We start from the raw sequence: 21,153 nt of genomic DNA, 5'->3' as shown, positions 1-21,153 counted from the left end.
TCAGTATTGGACAGAGTCCAGATATAGCACAGTGCTCAGTATTGGACAGAGTCCAGATATAGCACAGTGCTCAGTATTGGACAGAGTCCAGATATAGTGTCACGCCTTGGACTTAGTATTCTGTGTTTTCTTTATTATGTTGGTTAGGCCAGGGTGTGACATGGGTGATTATGAGTTTGTCTTGTCTAGGGGTTTTGTAGATTGATGGGGTTGTGTTCAGTGTAGTTTTCTAGGTAAGTCTATGGTTGCCTAGAGTGGTTCTCAATCAGAGGCAGGTGTTTATCGTTGTCTCTGATTGGGAACCATATTTAGGCAGCCATATTCTTTAGGTATTTCGTGGGTGATTCCTGTCTCTGTGTTTTGCACCAGTTAGGACTGTTGCAGTTTGTCCACGTTTTCTTATTTTGTATAGTGTTCACGTTTTCATCTTTCATTAAAGATGTTTATAAATAACCACGCTGCATTTTGGTCCTCCTCTCCTTCCCAGGAAGAAAACCGTAACATATAGGACAATCCTCAATACGGGATGCTGAGGCCACTAACATCCCACTGGGCACAGACGTCTATTCCATGTTGGATCAATGTCATTTCAATTAAATTAAGTGGAATCAAAGTTGATTCAACCAGTGTGTGCTTGAACAGGTGATCGTGTTTTGGGGTGACCTGTGTAAGCGATGAGAAACAAGGTCAAAACTTGAGACAGTTATAGCACATGCTCTGCCCAGTGTGGACCTACCTTGTGGGAACTTTGCTTCAAAGTATGGCAGAAAAATAAATAACAACAAAAGCACACAAAGTTAGCCACTTCCTGCTGAACAGGAAGCAGAAACTTTTATAGACACTGCATAGTCATAGCTACAATCATTGCTCCAGGGGCTCTAGGTGGTAGGCCAATAGGCCTAGTTCCTTTACAACTGACACTTGAGGGCCACCGAGCAGTAGGCCATCTTTTCTACTTCCTTCAGTGCTTTCCAGCGGAGACTACATATCATAGGATACTCAGTAAAAGTCCACACAGAGCCATAAGGGGACATGTCTTAATCTAAGTGGCGAAGCGGCCAAACCGTAATTTGAAGGATTTGTCCGCCAGTGGAGGATAGGGAGCAGTTTGAGGTTGGCACCAGCTGCTTACCAGACCACCAGAACCCCAGCTCAACAAACTCCAACCTCTCTGGAATATACCCAGTGCTCTGAGATATGGTCCTAACTAAGACTACACGGCTCAGATTCCCCAAGTCCAAATATATCCCAAGTGGAATTCTGCTATTATCTTAAATCATAACAAGTGAGTGTATCTGAAGATTTACACTACAGTTTTTCCATTACTGAATTATCTGAATTCTCTCAGCAGTGCTTGAAATGTCATACCACAAAACCACAAGAAGACTGCTAAACAGACAACACACAATCCAACACTTAGCCTATAACCATCAGTATAACAAATCAACACATTAATGGTTAGGGTGGTGACATGTCATGTTTTCCGATGATGTAATACTCCAATGTCTCCTAAATGATGGAGGGAATCTTGTCTGCAGTCAGAAGAGGAACACATGGAAGCGCTTGGTTTATCAGGATCATCTAGCAGCGTATTATGTGGCCTGGTTAATACACTAAATAGTGAAAGGCAGATCCTAACAGACCATGATACATAGAAAGTGATGGATTTATTACATGATTTAGTACTAATGACATCAGAGTGGTGGCAAATTTGTGTCCATGATATCATGTGCCAGTGTGTGTTTCCAGAATGAGAGAGTGTTAGGAGTAACACAGGTCACATTAAAATAGTAAGGCTTCATCCACCTCAGTTCTCTGATTCCCTGCCTGGAACAAAGAACTGCCACGACAACCGACACAAGACAAACGTTGAGTAACTGTTGGAAAGAAAAGCCACAGAGTAAAAGAGCAGATGCCGGAAATTATGTAAAAATGAAAGGGAGTAAAAAAACTGAATTAATGTCTGTCCCAATGTCAGCTGGGTATTGTAGAAGAAATTAAATCATGTATATTTATTTTGTTTTCTCAATTTAATCAGAGAGAAAGTGAATCTGAGTAAGTGAGAGGAGGCGAGTGAGGTCAGAGTCAGACAGTATGTGTTGCGTGCGTGTCTATGTATGAATAATGTAGGGTCTGTTAACATTACTGCAGTCTTCCATTAGATAGCGACACACACACACAACTGGGCAGCAGTGTGTGTGTGCGTGGGGGAAAGCGAGCACCTACAGAATCACGCTTATCTATAAAAGTGCCAGTTTAGACTTTCCACTGGCAATAAACTCTCCATACAAAACTCCAGATCAAGAGCTACGTTGCCTTGCCATAATATCATATAAAGAATCACATATTGAGTGTACATGACTAACACCAATTTTTAAATGCATTAAAACCATCCTTGTTATGACTAAAAACATGTTTGTTTCTCAAAACCAAGGAGTGATTAACTTCCACTAACACAGGGGACTCAGACACAGTGCCAGACTTGGTATGTGTTTGTGTTGGTTGCTTAGGGAGAAGCAGGGCTGATGCTGTATGTCAGTTCAGTTCCTGTCTGTACAGTGCTGCTCTGGTCCGAGCCAATGGTCTGAGCCCATCCATTGTGACTGTTTGGCTGTGAGAGACTGAGGACATAAAGGCTCCTTGTGCAGGCCTGTATTAGCATCATAATCGGATCTGAACCGTGTCTGCTCTGAGCTCTGAGCCTGGTCCGCTGCTGGGTGGACTGCTGATGAAGCAACACACCGGGGTGGTGCTAACCCATGATGCCTTGAGACATGGCAGCGCGTGGGTTAAAGACACGTACGTCAGAGGCAATCCCAATTCCCGATGATTAGGGACACAGGATGTGACATCAACACAAGACCCCAAAGTCTGATGACTGTTGAGATTCACCAGCGAGAGCAGAAACGCAAATATACAGATAAACAACACATTCACACGACACAATACTCATTTTCCAGCATGCAAGGAAGGAAGGTTAGATAGGGACAACAATGTGCACACACACACACGGACACAAAGCTGGTTGTGCTGCCAAGCGACGCACATGGCAGACAGGCAGGTCACAATGACTGGCTGCTCTGCTCCTGGTCTGCCTGGCCAACAGTGATAATGACTCAGTCAGTAAGTCCTGCTATCGCCGTGGTGAGAAGCGGGAGATCACTATTACTGTGCTGCTGACAGAGAGACGCAATGCCAGCCTGTGCAGAAAGCCCTGGAGCAAAACCAACTGTTACTGATGCCTCACGTGGGGTGGGTCAGGGAAAAGAGGGGGTTGTTGTACAGTACATTAACTATTTTCTCTTTTCATGCAAAGAGATAAAGCAGTTATGTTTAAGCAGTGTGATTATAATGCACTTGCTTGTGATTGGTCAGTGGTGGGCAGGCTGGTTTTAGATTGGTTGGTGGTGAGCGATGACAGAACATACCTTCTCCACGTCTGCTTTCGTTACATTGATGTCGGCGTCCATTCTCTCAAAGTACTGCTGCGCCCGGTCCGCCTCTTTACAGTCTCTCTCGAACCGCCGTTTACTCTGAGGGGGGAACAGTCGCATAGTTATTTTAGGTGTCACTTATACAGTATGGCCTATAGCTCACTAATATAGGCTAATAAACATTTACCCTTTGGGAACTTGGAGAGGGATAGACGACACATACAGTGTAGGTTACATGGAAGTCATATCGTTTTAGACCAGGCATTGTGTGACATAGATGTCAGTTAGCCTACATTAGACATGTGATTCTGACACAGCCAAAGGGTCTATCTCTCAAAGTCAAGTCTGTCGGAAGATTAAATAAATGTTGGTGGCTGTTTGTGCTCAAAATCATCCCTTCTTCCATCCCTCGCTCGGAACAATCAGTGTTTGTTCGTTGAGGATGCACTCTAACCCTTGCCTCGCTGCCCTGAACACAATGGGAACATTGAGCGCTCAGAGAGGGAGGAGGAGAGGAATGGGACTGTAATGTTTCTCTCTCGCTCTGTCCAGATAGTGATAAGGAAGGCCCTGTAGAGACTCAAACAATCACAGGGATAGGCTCTCCTTTACAGAGAAAACAAATACACTGACACTCATTCCTTTCACTCCTTCATTTGTTGGCCTCTCCTCCTCCACTCCTTGTGATCAGCTTGGAGGGATGCCTTTATGCTAGGCTTTAGGAATGCACAACAATCTACTGCACTGTCCTTGAGAAACTCAGTCTGAATTAATGCAGTCTTCAGACCTGTTGTTAACCTGTTAATGAGGTAATGTCTTAAGCTACCCTGCATATGGAACAGTCTGATGGTTCATTCAACGTTTATGGTCAAATTGTAGACCAATGAACCTTGGATACATCTCTATTTCGATGTGTCTGCTTGGGGGGGAATATATACGGATGTGATTATAATCGAAGAGAATTCCCTTGGTAGATAATGCGGTCGACATTTGATTGTGAGGAATTCTAAATCAGGTGAACAGAAGGACTTGAGTTCCTGTATGTTGTTGTGACCACGTCTCTTTAACCATTTGATTTGATATTTGTCCAGGAAGCCTACGGCGCCTACCATCTCCACTTCCCTTCTTCATTTGATCTAAATTCAATCTGAGATGCAGCTACTGTATGACCGTTGCTAAACTTTGAGCTCTGCAGTCCTATCCTCAACAATCTTTCACATTCACAAGAAAAAGGGCCATTGTTTTGGTTTATTTTCTCATTGGGATGGAATGGCTTAGGGATAAAGGCTGTATGTTATGAGTGTAATCCTGTGTAAATCCCTGTCTAGTGATTTTTATTAAACCCACAGTTCCATACATTCGATACCAACTAATCCTTAAACAGGAGTGATTCCATTCACTGCCAGGTAATGGGCTTCAGTTTCTCCACCTACAATACTGCAATTTAGCAACTCCATGCATACTATAACCACTAAACTGTCATGACTGTAGTAGTACTATGACTACTGGGCTGCCATAACTGTAGTAGTACTACGACTACTGGGCTGCCATAACTGTAGTAGTACTACGACTACTGGGCTGCCATAACTGTAGTAGTACTACGACTACTGAGCTGCCATAACTGTAGTAGTACTACGACTACTGGGCTGCCATAACTGTAGTAGTACTACGACTACTGGGCTGCCATAACTGTAGTAGTACTACGACTACTGGGCTGCCATAACTGTAGTAGTACTACGACTACTGAGCTGCCATAACTGTAGTAGTACTACGACTACTGGGCTGCCATAACTGTAGTAGTACTATGACTACTGAGCTGCCATAACTGTAGTAGTACTACGACTACTGGGCTGCCATAACTGTAGTAGTACTACGACTACTGGGCTGTCATAACTGTAGTAGTACTAGGACTACTGGGCTATCATAACTGTAGTAGTACTAGGACTACTGGGCTGTCATAACTGTAGTAGTACTAGGACTACTGGGCTATCATAACTGTAGTAGTACTACGACTACTGGGCTGTCATAACTGTAGTAGTACTAGGACTACAGGGCTGAAATAGTATTATAGTAGTACTACATACTCAGTAATACTAGTCTATACAGTACTTACCGACTCCAGCTGTTTCCACAAGCTCTCAATCTGTTGCTGCGCTTTACGTCCATCATGGAAGTGCTGATCGAGAAAAAGAAAAAAAGTTATCACAACGTTTGCTCATAAATCATATCTACAAGAGCAGTGGGCGGGTTGGGGGGGTAAAGAAATATAGTAATAAAAAAATTGAAGGAGAGAAATGATGAGTTTTCTTTTGATTAAAGAGATGGAAGGCAGACGAGATGACGGGTGACTGATGTTTCTGTCGGATGTATGATTTATGCTGTGACACACCAGGAGATTATGGATTAAAAGCAGCTACCCTGTGAGATGCAGGTTAGCCTCACCATGTCCCAGACCTAGGGCTAATACAGAAGACCAGGCTTCCCTAACTGGCGGAATTTTCATTGTTGTACATAAAACACCAGAAAATCAGCTCCAAGTGATTTAGATTTTGGACATCTGTTCCCAAGTATTCCCACGCATAATAGAGACGGCATCTTATACAAATGTAAACATGGTTTGAAATGATTGTTTATGTCAAATATTATATCTGTTTGGGCTTCTTGCGGTCAATTTGCCGTCTCCAAATTATTTTGTATTATTTTCAGGCCCCATGACCATCCGCTGAATCTAGTTGATGATCCCTGCAGTAGACGTTTGTACTTAATCCCAGTAGATGGCACAGATTTGATTACAGTGACAGACCAACTGGCACAAAGCACCAGATCACAGGTGCACAGCTACAGCCTGCGACTTCAAAATGACCTATCCATTCATCATCAAAAGGATTGTCCCAAAACGGATGGAGATTACTACTTTCTGTACCTTTCTGAACCTACAGATGGATATTACATTACTGCCCCTTATTAGATTGAAAAGATGATGGCGTTTCAGTCACAATGACCTTCTTCATTGGTGTAGAGGAGCGTTACATGTCTGTGTGAAAGCGATGCATTATGTCCATGAGCAGAACAGAAGCTGGTTGATTGGTTAGAGTGTCCGGACACAAGTGACATATGACAGGAAGGTGAGAGAAGCTGCTGATGGCTACCCTGCCTGGGGACAGGACAGCCATCTTCATTTCCCCCAAATGTTACACATGTGTACTGAGGCATGACCAACATATACAGTGGCAAGAAAAAGTATGTGAACTGGAAATGAACTGGATTTCTGCATAAATTGGTCATAAAATTTGATCTGATCTTCATCTAGGTCACAACAATAGACAAACACAATATGTTTAAACTAATAACACACAAACAATTCTACGTTTTCATGTCTCTATTGAACACACCGTGTAAACATTCACAGTGCAGGATGGTCAAATTATGTGAACCCTTGGATTTAATAACTGGTTGACCCTTCTTTGGCAGCAATAACCTCAACCAAACATTTTCTGTAGTTGCGGATCAGACCTGCACAACTGTCAGGAGGAATTTTTGACCATTCCTCTTTACAAAATGGTTTCAGTTCAGCAATATTCTTGGGATGTCTTTTGTGAACCGCTCTCTTGAGGTCATGCCACAGCATCACAATCGGGTTGAGGTCAGGACTCTGACTGAGCCACTCCAGGAGGCGTATTTTCTTCTGTTGAAGCCATTCTGTTGTTGATTTACTTCTGTGTTTTGGGTCGTTGTCCTGTTGCATCTCCCAACTTCTGTTGAGCTTCAATTGGCGGACAGATAGCCTAACATTCTCCTGCAAAATGTCTTGATTAACTTGGGAATTCATTTTTCCGTCGATGACAGCAAGCTGTCCAGGTCCTGAGGCAGCAAAGCAGCCCCAAACCATGATGCTCCCTCCACCATATTTTACAGTTGAGATGAGGTTTATGATGTTGGTGTGCTGTGCCTTTTTTTCTCCACACATAGTGTTGTGTGTTCCTTCCAAACAACTCAACTGTAGTTTCATCCACATAATATTTTGCCAGGTGCAAAATATTCTGGAACATCCTGGTGCAGTTTTGAAAACTTGAGACGGCAATGTTTTTTTGGACAGCAGTCGCTTCTTCCGTGGTGTCCTCCCATGAACACCATTCTTGTTTAGTGTTTTCTGTATCGTAGACTGGTCCACAGAGATGTTAACATGTTCCAGAGATTTCAATAAATCTTTAGCTGACACTAGGATTCTTCTTAACCTCATTGAGCATTCTGCGCTGTGCTCTTGCAGTCATCTTTGCAGGACGGCCACTCCTTGGGAGAGTAGCAACAGTGTTGAACTTTCTCCATTTATAGACAATTTGTTTTACCGTGGACTGATAAACACCAAGGCTTTTAGAGATACTTTTGTAACCCTTTCCAGCTTTATGCAAGTTAACAATTATTAATCTTAGGTCTTCTGAGATTTCTTTTGTTCGAGACATGGTTCACATCAGGCAATACTTCATGTGAATAGCAAACTCAAATTTTGTGAGTGTTTTTTATAGAGCAAGGCAGCTCTAACCAACATCTCCAATCTCGTCTCATTGACTGGACTGCAGGTTAGCTGACTCCTCACTCCAATTAGCTTTTGGAGAAGTCATTATCCTAGGGGTTCACATCATTTTTACAACCTACATGGTGAATGTTTAAATAATCTATTCAATATAGACAAGACACATACAATAATTTGTGTGTCATCAGTTTAAGCACACTGTTTGTCTATTGTTGTGACTTAGATGAAGATCAGAGAGAGAGAGAGCGAGCGAGAGAGAGAAATAAGTGACTGAAAAGATCTAGAGCTACCAGACAGACACAGATAGTGACTGAAAGGATCTAGAGATACCAGACAGACACAGATAGTGACTGAAAGGATCAAGAGATACCAGACAGACACAGATAGTGACGAACGACAGAGAGATTCTAAGATGGCTGCCAGTACCAGCCTTGCCAAGTGTGCCATATTGCATAGGGAGGACATGGCAGCTGTCGGTCTGGGCATGCTCAGTAAACACGCTGGGTGTTTTTCTAACAGGCCGCACTTGGCCTTCCCCCCCTCCAGGGAATTAATGAGAGAAGGAGTGAGAGAAGGAATGAGAGCCCAACTCAGCCAAAAGGCAGAACATGTTTCTCTGCAGTCTTCTCTGGATTGTCTCTGAACATTTCAAAAGATACATAAACGGACAGAACATGGTGTGTTATAAAGGCCTAATAATGAATGTATCACTCCTATTATAAAACAGTGTAGGACATTTCATTGAAGCAGTTGATATCAATGAAACAAATGAAAGAGAGCTATGCCCAGCAAGCACCAGTCTATGCTGGTCTCAACCTCAGTAGCTGTGTGGAATATCGATGTCTTCCCCAGGCATCAATAAAAGACACAGACCATTATAGAGAATGAAAAGCCCAGCGCTTGTATTTCAGTGGCGTATCAATGCTTCTAATCTAAATGGCCCGACAGTAACTCTTGTATTCTGCACACACACGCCAGCCGGCATACATGCACGCACGCACACACACACACGAGAAGAAAGACAAGGAGTTCATTTCTACCCAATTTATTATTTAGAGCACATATCTGTAAATGTCTAGGCCAACTCAGAGGGGTGCATGTTTTGGTTTTTGCCCGAACACTACACAGCTGATTCAAATGATCAAACCTTGATGATTAGTTGATTATTTGAATCAGCTGTGTAGTACTAGGGCAAAAAACTAAACGTGCACCCCTTGGGGTCCCAAGGACTGTGTTTGGGAAACCCTGGTCAAGTTAATATGACTGAACTGGGTTTAGACAGAACCTTGGAAATGTCACTTCTCACATCCTTGTCTTACTGGGGAAACCACGACTATCTTTGGGGAAGCTGAGTCAAATGGGGAAGTTCTCAAACTGTTTTAGGGGAATTCCTTCAGCTCTTAAAGAGAATGGCCCACCCTGGAGCCGGTCACAACTTGTAGACTTGTTTACATGCTGCTGCGAGGTTTGTTGCTAGCGTTTCTTTGCTACCTGTCAACTTTACAGTTTTTACTTTTTAATTACTGTTTTATATTTGTTATTTTTCCCCTCTATCAACTTTTTTCATTCCAGTTTTTCACCCCGGACGCTTTATCTGGGTATGGTTCAACAGGACCTCCACCACCGAAGCTAAGTAGTAACATTAACATTATGCCTTTTAATTGCAGTGGCTGTACTCATAATATACAGGAGAATGATTGCCTTATGGCAAGGATAGCCGTGCTGGAAGCCCAGCTTCAGACGCAATCATTATGCAAGGGTAATTTAAGTGTAGGAAAGCATGAAACAGCATCTGTGCCACCAATAAGTACAGGTAGTAGTATACATTTTGACATGGCTTCTGGAAGGAAATGCTGTAGGAATGCTCAACCGGTGTCGCTCATTCAGCCGACAGAAACTTTCAACCGGATCTCCCCATTAAGCAACGAGTGAGAATCCAAGTCTTCTCTGGTCTCTCCTCCACCCGTAAAAGGGGTCTGAGACACCGAAGCCTCGCACCATTAGCTCTGAAAAATTGAACACCCTAGTTATTGGCGACTCCATTACCCGTAGTATTAGACTTAAAAAGAATCATCCAGCGAGCATACATTATTTACCAGGAGGCAGGGCTACCGACGTTAAGGCTAATCTGAAGATGGTGCTGGCTAAGGCTAAAACTGGCGAGTGTAGAGAGTATAGGTATATTGTCATCCACATCGGCACCAACGATGTTAGAATGAAACAGTCAGAGGACACCAAGCGCAACATAGGTTCAGCGAGTAAATCAGCTAGAAAGATGTGTCGGCATCGAATAATTGTCTCTGGCCCCCTCCCAATTAGGGGGAGTGATGAGCTCTACAGCAGAGTCCCACAACTCAATCGCTGGTTGAAAACTGTTTTCTGACCCTCCCAAAAGATAACATTTGTAAATAATTGTCCCTCTTTCTGGAACTCACCCACAAACAGGACCAAGCCTGGCCTGCTGAGGAGTGACGGACTCCATCCTAGCTGGAGGGGTGCTCTCATCTTATCTATGAACATAGACAGGGCTCTATCTTCTCTAGCTCCACAATGAGATAAGGTGCAGACCAGGCAGCAGGCTGTCAGCCAGCCTCCCAGCTTAGTGGAGTCTGCCACTAGCACCAGTCAGTGTAGTCAGCTCAGCTATCCCCATTGAGACCGTGTCTGTGCCTTGATCTAGGTTGGGCAAAACTAAATATGGCGGTGTTCGCCTTTTCAATCTCACTGGAATAAAGACCTCCATTCCTGTCATTATTGAAAGAGATTGTGATATCTCACATCTGAAAATAGGGCAACTTAATGTCAGATCCCTCACTTCCAGGGAAGTTAAAGTCAATGAACTAATCACTGATCATAATCTTGATGTGATTGGTCTGACTGAAACATGACTTAAGCCTGATGAATTTACTGTGTTAAATGAGGCCTCTCCTCCTGGTTACACTAGTGACCATATCCCCCGCGCATCCCGCAAAGGCAGATGTGTTGCTAATATTTACGAAAGCAAATGTCCATTTACAAAACAAAAAAGCCTGCGGTTTCGTTTTTTGAGCTTCTAGTCATGAAATCTATGCAGCCTACTCAATCACTTTTTATAGCTACTGTTTACAGGCCTCCTGGACCGTATACACCATTCCTCACTGAGTTCCCTGTAGTCCGATCGGACCTTGTAGTCATGGCAGATAATATTCACACATGGAAAAGTCCACGACCCACTCCAAAAGGCTTTCGGAGCCATCATCGATTCAGTGGGTTTTGTTCAATATGTCTCCGGACCTACTCACTGACACAGTCATACTCTGGACCTAGTTTTGTCCTGTGGAATAAATATTGTGGATCTTAATGTTTTTCCGCATAATCCTGGACTATCGTACCACCATTTTATTACGTTTGCAATCGCAACAAATAATCTGCTCAGACCCCAACTAAGGATCATCAAAAGCTGTGCTATAAATTCTCGGACAACCCAAAGATTCCTAGATGCCCTTCCAGACTCCCTCTACCTACCCAAGGACGTCAGAGTACAAAAAAATCGGTTAACCACCTAACTGAGGAACTAAATTTAACCTTGCATAATACCCTAGATACAGTCGCACACATTAAAAAACAGAAAAACATTTGTCATAAGAAACTAGCACCCTGATATACAGAAAATACCAGAGCCCTGGAGACAGGGCTTTCTCCTATAGAGCTCAATTTTTATGGAATGGTCTGCCTACCCATGTGAGAGACGCAGACTCGGTCTCGACCTTTAAGTCTTTACTGAAGACTCATCTCTTCAGTAGGTCCTATGATTGGGTGTAGTCTGGCCCAGGGGTGTGAAGGGGAACAGAAAAGCACTGGAGTGGCGTACCACACTTGCTGTCTCTGCCTGGCCGGTTCCCCTCTCTCCTCTGGTATTCTCTGCCTCTAACCCTATTACGGGGGCCAAGTCACTGGCTTACTGGTGCTCTTCCATGCCGTCCCTAGGAGGGGTGCGTCACTTGAGTGGGTTGAGTCAGTGACATGATATCTCTCCCTCCCTCGGACTCCCTCCCTCCCTCAGACTCCCTCCCTCCCTCAGACTCCCTCCCTCCCTCAGACTCCCTCCCTCCCTCAGACTCCCTCCCTCCCTCAGACTCCCTCTCTCCCTCAGACTCCCTCTCAGACTCCCTCTCTCCCTCAGACTCCCTCTCTCCCTCAGACTCCCTCTCTCTCTCAGACTCCCTCTCTCTCTCAGACTCCCTCTCTCTCTCAGACTCCCTCTCTCTCTCAGACTCCCTCTCTCTCTCAGACTCCCTCTCTCTCTCAGACTCCCTCTCTCTCTCAGACTCCCTCTCTCTCTCAGACTCCCTCTCTCCCTCAGACTCCCTCTCTCCCTCAGACTCCCTCTCTCCCTCAGACTCCCTCTCTCCCTCAGACTCCCTCTCTCCCTCAGACTCCCTCTCTCTCTCTCAGACTCCCTCTCTCTCTCTCAGACTCCCTCTCTCTCTCTCTCAGACTCCCTCTCTCTCTCTCAGACTCCCTCTCTCTCTCTCAGACTCCCTCTCTCTCTCTCAGACTCCCTCTCTCAGACTCCCTCTCTCAGACTCCCTCTCAGACTCCCTCTCTCTCAGACTCCCTCTCTCTCTCAGACTCCCTCTCTCTCTCAGACTCCCTCTCTCTCTCAGACTCCCTCTCTCTCTCAGACTCCCTCTCTCTCTCAGACTCCCTCTCTCTCTCAGACTCCCTCTCTCTCTCAGACTCCCTCTCTCTCTCAGACTCCCTCTCTCTCTCAGACTCCCTCTCTCTCTCAGACTCCCTCTCTCTCTCTCAGACTCCCTCTCTCTCTCTCAGACTCCCTCTCTCTCTCTCAGACTCCCTCCCTCTCAGACTCCCTCTCTCTCAGACTCCCTCCCTCTCTCAGACTCCCTCCCTCTCTCAGACTCCCTCCCTCTCTCAGACTCCCTCCCTCTCTCAGACTCCCTCCCTCTCTCAGACTCCCTCCCTCTCTCAGACTCCCTCCCTCTCTCAGACTCCCTCCCTCTCTCAGACTCCCTCCCTCTCTCAGACTCCCTCTCTCTCTCAGACTCCCTCTCTCTCTCTCTCAGACTCCCTCTCTCTCTCTCAGACTCCCTCTCTCAGACTCCCTCTCTCTCTCTCTGACTCACTCCCTCCCTCTCTCAGACTCCCTCCCTCCCTCTCTCAGACTCCCTCCCTCCCTCTCTCAGACTCCCTCCCTCCCTCTCTGACTCCCTCTCTCTCTCTGACTCCCTCCCTCTCTCAGACTCCCTCCCTCTCTCAGACTCCCTCCCTCTCTCAGACTCCCTCCCTCTCTCAGACTCCCTCCCTCTCTCAGACTCCCTCCCTCTCTCAGACTCCCTCCCTCTCTCAGACTCCCTCTCTCAGACTCCCTCTCTCAGACTCCCTCTCTCAGACTCCCTCTCTCAGACTCCCTCTACCACACCTCTAACTCTGAATGATCGGCAATGATGTAAAAAGGGCTTTATAAATACATTTGATTGATTGATGTGAGCCACTAAAAATGCATTGGAGAGTCCAGTGACGTAGTCAAGTGTCTCAGCTCTGCAACTGAAACATACTAAAGGGTGAGCGCCAAAGGGAACTCCCCTTTAAAAGATCACAGGTTTGTAAGCCGATCATAACTGACAGTAAAGAAGAATGTTTACCTCTCCAGGTCACCGCACAGAGAGAGGCAGGCAGCAAGTAATTTCACAAGACACAGAGAAGACCGGAACAAGTGACATCATTGTTACTGTCAAACTCTCTCCGTCAAGCAAATATTTTCTTCTCCATGACAACATTTCAGAGGGAAGTTTGCAAGAGCAGAGGCAACTGAGACAGTGTGTTAGGGGGAAGACGTCTATAAAAGATAAACAAATCACATTGTTCCAAATGCACTATATAGAGAATAGGGATCCATTTGGGACGCAGACACTGAAACACAAACATTGCCCCCCAAACAAGCTGCTATAAAGAATATCCAATGTTCCAGTATAGAAGACAGGGCCGTGGTGGAATATCTAAGCATACAGTACTGTAGGAATTTTCTAAGTGTATGATTTGAACTCAGGCAGCTTATGATGCTATTCACTCTAGAACAAAGCCCAGTGCTTCTGATTCAGACCCAACTGCAGTAGAAATATACAGTATCTGTCAAAAGTTTGGACACACCTACAGTACTCATTCAAGGGTTTTTCTTTAATTTTACTATTTTATACATTGCTGAATAATAGTGAAGACATCAAAACTATGAAATAACACATATGGAATGATGTAGTAACCAAAAAAGTGTTAAACAAATCTAAATATATTTTATATTTAAAATTCTTCAAAGTTGCTACCCTTTGCCTTGATGACAGCGTTGCACACTCTTGGCATTCTCTCTACCAGCTTCATGAGGTAGTTACCTGGAATTCATCTCAATTAACTTCTTGGATATAGGGGGCCCTATTTAAATTTTTGGATGAAAAATGTTCCCGTTTTAAGCAAGATATTTTGTCACGAAAAGATGCTCGACTATGCATATAATTGACAGCTTTGGAAATAAAACACTCTGACGTTTCCAAAACTGCAAAGATATTGTCTGTGAGTGCCACAGAACTGATGTTACAGAAAAGAACCAGCTAAAAATCCAATCAGGAAGTGCCGCATTTTTTAAAACCGCCTCATGCCAATGACTCCTTATATGGCTGTGAAGGAGATAGGAGTCAGCTTACGTTTTCCACGTTTCCCCCAAGGTGTCTGCAGCATTGTGATGTATTTGTAGGCATATCATTGGAAGATTGACCATAAGAGACTACATCTACCAGGTGGTCGCTTGGTGTCCTCCGTCGCAATTATTGCGTAATCTCCAGCTGCAGTATTTTTCTTCTGATGAGACTGCCACCACTGATAGATTATCGAATAGATATGTGAAAAACACCTTGAAGATTGATTCTAAACAACGTTTGCCATGTTTCTGTCAATATTATGGAGCGAATTTGGAAAAAAGTTCGGCGTTGTAAGTGACTGCATTTTCCGGTCTTTTTCTTAGCCAAACGTGATGAACAAAACGGAGCTATTTCGTCTACACAAATAATATTTTTGGAAAAAATGAACATTTGCTATCTAACTACGAGTCTCGTCATTGAAAACATCCGAAGTTCTTCAAAGATAAATGATTTTATTTGAATGCTTTTCTTGTTTTTGTGAAAATGCTGCCTGCTGAATGCTAGGCTTAATGCTATGCTAGGCTATCAATACTCTTACACAAATGCTTGTGTAGCTTTGGTTGAAAAGCATATTTTGAAAATCTGAGATGACAGTGTTGTTAACAAAAGGCTAAGCTTGTGTTTCAATATATTTATTTCATTTCATTTGCGATTTTCATGAATAGGAAACATTGCTTATGGTAATGAGCTTGAGGATATGATTACGCTCCCGGATATGGGATTGCCCGACGCTAGAGGTTAACAGGTGTTTAAAGTTAATTGATGGAATTTATTTCCTTCTTAATACGTTTCAGCCAATCAGTTGTGTTGTGACAAGGTAAACGTGGTATACAGAAGAAAGCCCTATTAGGTAAAAGACCAAGTCCATATTATTGCAAGAACAGCTTAAATAAGCAAAGAGAAACGACAGTCCATCATTACTTTAAGACATGAAAGTCAGTCAATCTTGAAAATTTCAAGAACTTTGAAAGTTTCTTCAAGGGCAGTCGCAAAAACCATCAAGCGCTATGATGAAACTGTCTCTTACGAGGACCGCCACAGGAAAGGAAGACCCAGAGATACCTCTGCTGCAGGGGATAAGTTCATTAGAGTTACCAGCCTCAGAAATTGCAGCCCAAATAAATGCTTCACACAGTTCAAGTAACAGACATCTCAACATCAACTGTTCAGAGAAGACAGGAATCAGGCCTTCATGGTTGAATTGCTGCAAAGAAACCGCTACTAAATGACACCAATAATAAGAAGAGACTTGCTTGGGCCAAGAAACACGAGCAATTGACATTAGACTGTTGGAAATCTGTCCTTTGGTCTGATGAGTCCAAATTTGAGATTTCTGGTTCCAACCGCCATGTCTTTGTGAGAAACAGTAGGTGAACGGATGATCTCCGCATGTGTGGTTTCCACTGTGAAGCATGGAGGAGGAGGTGTGATGGTGCTTTGCTGGTGACACTGTCTGTGATTTATTTACAATTCAAGGCACACTTTACCAGCATGGCTACCACAGCATTCTGCAGCGATACGCCATTCCATCTGGTTTGCACTTCGTGGGACTATCATTTGTTTTTCAACAGGACAATGACCCAACACACCTCCAGGCTCTGTAAGGGTTATTTGACCAAGGAGAGTGATGGATTGCTGCATCAGATGACCTGACATCCACAATCACCCAACCTCAACCCAATTGAGATGGTTTGGGATGAGTTGGACCACAGAGTGAAGGAAAAGCAGGAAACAAGTGCTCAGCATATGTGTGAACTCCTTCAAGACCGTTGGAAAAGCATTCCAGGTGAAGCTGGTTGAGAGAATGCCAAGAGTGTGCAAAGCTGTCATCAAGGCAAAGGATGGCTACTTTGAAGGATCTAAAATATCAAATATATTTTGATTTGTTTAACACTTTTTTGGTTACTACATAATTCCATATGTGTTATTCCATAGTTTTTATGTCTTCACTATTATTCTACAATGTAGAAAATAGTACAAAATAAATAAAAACCCTTGAATGAGTACTGTAGGTGTTTTGACTGGTACTGTTATTATTATTATTTATTTATTTTTAAATGTTACCCCCCTTTTTTTCTCCCCAATTTCGTGGTATCCAAATGTTTAGTAGCTACTATCTTGTCTCATCGCTACAACTCCCGTGCGGGCTCGGGAGAGATGAAGGTTGAGGGTCATGCGTCCTCCGATACACAACCCAACCAAGCCGCACTGCTTCTTAACACAGCGCGCATCCAACCCGGAAGCCAGCCGCACCAATGTGTCGGAGGAAACACAGTGCACCTGGCAACCTTGGTTAGCGCGCACTGCGCCCAGCCCGCCACAGGAGCCGCTGGTGCACGATGAGACAAGAATATCCCTACCGGCCAATCCCTCCCTAACCTGGACGACGCTATGCCAATTGTGCGTCGCCCCACGGACCTCCCGGTCACGGCTGGTTACGACAGAGCCTGGGCGCGAACCCAGAGTCTCTGGTGGCACAGCTGGCGCTGCAGTACAGCGCCCTTAACCACTGCGCCCTTACCAGGTAAGTAGACTGAGAACACATTCTCAACAACAACCTGGGGAATAGTTACAGGGAAGAGGAGATGAATGAGCCTATTGGAAGCTGGGGATGATTTGCTGGCCATGATGGTATGAGGGCCAGATTGGGAATTTAGCCAGGACACTGGGGTTAACACCCCTACTCTTATGATAAGTACCATGGGATCTTTAATGACCACAGAGAGTCAGGACACCAGTTGAACATCCCATCCGAAAGACAGCACCCTACACAGGGCAATGTCCCCAATCACTGCCCTGGGGCATTGGGATATTTTTTTTCAGACCAGAGGAAAGAGTGCTTCCTACTGGCTGTCCAACACCACTTCCAGCAGCATCTGGTCTCCCATTTAGGGACTGACCAAGACCAACCCTGCTTTGCTTCAGAGGCAAGCCAGCAGGGGAATGCAGGGTGGTATGCTGTAGGTATTCTGGTGAGAACATAGACTATATTGGCATCTGTATGGGCAACATGGTCTACAGACAGTGCTTCTCAGTGTCTGCCAGTCTGTCTGTCCATATTTACATTTCTGGACTAGGCTGCTCCAGCGATCCTCTTGGCCCAGGTCCATCCAGCCCGTATGATCTCCCCAACAAAGCAGTCTCTCGTCCTACCCCCCTCTCCTACCTCCCTCTTTCCCCTCTCCTCACCTCCTCAGAACAGCAACATGTGACTGCCAGGGCTTGGGGCTACCAGGGAGTAATGGGGTAATGTTTTTAAAAAATGGGTTGAATCCCAGTCAGGTAGAAGAGATTTTGAAATAATTTGTCTTGTGATGCCAGGTTCAGTTGGCAGCCCTTTACTTGGACACATGTTTTCTTATCCCAGACAAAGTAATTTACCATGCCTGCCCACTACGCTCCTGGTACAGTAGAGAGCAGACTAGTGAACCATCATATAGAGATAGCCTAACATGACCCTGCTCTGGCTGGATGGATTGGCTCCAGGTACCATAGCCACCAGCCAAGCATGACCAATGAATGTGGCTGTGAAGAGAGCAAAACCACAACACTGTATAGAGCCTTGAAACCGTCACAAGTTAGATTATTTTGCTTCCAAGCATTGCACTCTGACTCTCCTGTGACACGAAACGACTACATGCCCTCTCTTTCTCTCACACACACTCCTTGGTTCTCTCTCACATGTACACAAGCGCGCACACACACACACACCATGCCAGACTCATTAGTCCAATCATCATCCTCTCTGAGAAATGTGTATTATGGTAGGAGCGGTGGGATTGCAGAAGAATAGACGGACCGGGCAAGAGGATCAGAGGGGTCTTCTCTCTCTCTCCACCCTGGCCTCCCTCCCTCTCCTTGCCCTGGCCCGTCCAGAGAGAACCGTGCCCCAGCTCTGTGTAGAGGCCGACTCCTCAAGATACATACATATGGTGCTGTTGGTGCACACAGTGAGTGTGAGAAAAACAACTCACAAACAGACTGATATAGAGTGGCAAGAAAAAGTATGTGAACCTTTGGAATTGCCAGGAATTCTGCATAAATTGGTCATAAAATTTGATCTGATCTTCATCTAAGTCACAACAATAGACAAACACAGTACGCTTAAACTAATAACACACAAATTATTATATTTGTCTTGCCTATTTTTTATATATAATTTAAACATTCACAGTGTCGGTTGAAAAAGTATGTGAATCCCTAGGATAATGACACATTTTTCAGATCACATTTTATGACCAATTTATGCAGAAATCCAGGTATTTCCAAAGGGTTCATTTACTTTTTCTTGCCACTGTAGTTCCCTATAATGTCACCATAGTGCAGAGGTCAGAAAAAGACAAACTGTTCTTCAGTGTTCTCTTTGTCTTACATTGTTCTCTCTCCAGTGAAATGGTCTGTGTTGTCCATTTGATGTGTTCCATGTTTTTACTAGCTCTCAGGGAGACACCCAAGAACACTTTCTTCTTCCACACTGAGCTACTCTGTGGACCTCTGTGTGTCTCTCTGCTATTTAATCAGTGCGCAGGTGTACATTTTTCACTGTCAGGTCTGGAGAATTAGCAAAACCAAAGCAGCTAGGTTATGCAACCTTAGCAAGACACACTAACTCTGACTGACTGACTGATATAAAGACCCACAATTCATCCACCAGTGTGTCTGCACCGACACATCAGATGCTATGAAAACAGAGTGAAACACTACCCCTCATGTTTAGCTCATCGAGGGCCACTTCAGTCCGTGTGGAGTTACAGTGAGAAACCGTCATTTATGAATGGGGTCTGGGTCTGTCTGGGCTGAGGAGACAACAGGAGACCTCGACCCTGATCCGCCTCTCCTCCATTCCTGCCCTCCTTCCTTGCCCCCCAGAGCTGGGCTTACAGAGGGTTCAACCAGGGAGAAATGGGAGGGGTTGTGGGAGGGGTTGAGGAAGGGGAGGAGGGAGGGAGGTTACAGTACAAAACAAGCTCCATAACTGTGGAAATAATGGAGCGTATTCATTTAAGGAGTGGCTGCGGTTCAGGATTGTCTGGAACCCGACTTGCTGTTGCGGAAAATACAGAGATTTCTACGCATGCAGGATCCACTAGCCTACCTCCTTTCAGCTGCTGCTCAGTACTCAGTCACTTCGCTGCCACTTGTACACAAAACAGTTCCAACAAACATTTAATTGTCTGCTGTAACAGTATGCTATTGCAAACATAAGCATGACACAAACAGGTTGTCAAGCAATTTAATGTTTTTTCAGGAGGGGTGCTATATGCAGCAATTTAGGCCAGCTATGTAGCCTACACAGCATAACACACAAGCAAGACACAGGCAGGCAGTCAATAGCAATTTCATGTTATTTTTCCATCACCATTGAAAACATTGACTCCTGGCTATATGGCAGCATAACTATAAAGATGACATCATCACACAAAACGCTAATTGTTTTTCCCCAATGCAATGTGAAGACTGCGTCTTGCTTGTGCTACAGCAATATCCGTTCTAACAGACAGAGAAAGTTGTAGCCGGCCCTTCATGTTTATTTCTGGAACGTTCGTTTGAATTGCAGCGGTTCAGAAATATGCGTCAGAGACAGACAGAGGCTACATCATCAGATCGATCATATTGGTTGAGGGTTCAGAAGAGGGTGAGTAAAGAGAATGTGTGGTAATAACACACACGCAGAACGTGATTCGGATCCTTACATTTGACAAATGCATTTCTAGAGGGCAGGGGCGAAAACTCTGTATTCATAGCCTCAGCCATTCAGTTATTGCTCTCCTTCTGTACTGTAGACAGATTAACCTGTCCTGTCCTGTCCTGTCCCGTCCCAATGAAAGGCCAGTAGGCTCCCGTAAGCCTCCCAGGAGGGCCAGTCATAGACAGGAACTTGACGATCCTGTCTGTCTGCAGATCGTTCAATTGTAAAACAAATGACTATGCTAGATACTGATGACTAGTGTTTATGACTATGAAGGTGTGTGTTAATGATTACATGTGTGCGATAGACTACAAGAGACCTGCTGTCTCTAACTCTTAATGATCAGCTATGGAAAGCCAACTGACATTTACTCCTGAGGAGCTGACCTGTTGCACCCTCTACAACCACTGAGATTATTATTATTTGACCCTGCTGATCATCTATGAACGTTTGAACATCTTGGCCATGTTCTGTTATCATCTCCACCCGGCACAGCCAGAAGAGGACTGGCCACCCCTCAGAGCCTGGTTCCTCTCTAGGTTTCTTCCTAGGTTCCTGCCTTTCTAGGGAGTTTTCCCTAGCCACCGTGCTTCTACATCTGCATTGCTTGCTGTTTGGGGTTTAGGCTGGGTTTGGGGTTTAGGCTGGGTTTCTGTACAGCACTTTGTGACATCAGTGTAAAAAGGGTAAAAAGGGCTTCATAAATACATTTGATTGATTGATTGATTGATTGAAGAGAGGCAGAACGTATTCCTGTTCTCGCCCAGCTGAATAAATAACCATGCAGTATAAATAATAGGCTACTTACTC

The 21,153-nt window shown here is 44.5% G+C and overlaps 1 protein-coding gene across 23 annotated transcripts in view; it reads right to left on the bottom strand.

Moving 5' to 3' along the window:
* The window catches only part of LOC109868675 (formin-binding protein 1), a 105,841-nt gene that overhangs the window by 32,048 nt on the left and 52,640 nt on the right, over positions 1-21,153 (bottom strand). For all 23 annotated transcript variants that reach the window (XM_031802261.1, XM_031802263.1, XM_031802255.1 and 20 more), the window contains exons 5-6: positions 5,548-5,610; positions 3,429-3,533 (exon numbers count right to left, since the gene is read on the bottom strand). In XM_031802261.1, the coding sequence (XP_031658121.1) occupies positions 3,429-3,533; positions 5,548-5,610 (168 nt within the window). The remainder of the gene's footprint in view (positions 1-3,428; positions 3,534-5,547; positions 5,611-21,153) is intronic.

This window comes from Oncorhynchus kisutch, linkage group LG23, assembly GCF_002021735.2.
Source record: "Oncorhynchus kisutch isolate 150728-3 linkage group LG23, Okis_V2, whole genome shotgun sequence".
NCBI lineage: Eukaryota > Metazoa > Chordata > Actinopteri > Salmoniformes > Salmonidae > Oncorhynchus > Oncorhynchus kisutch.
Note: the sequence above shows the minus strand (reverse complement) of the source record. Positions and strands in the feature narration are given on the sequence as shown.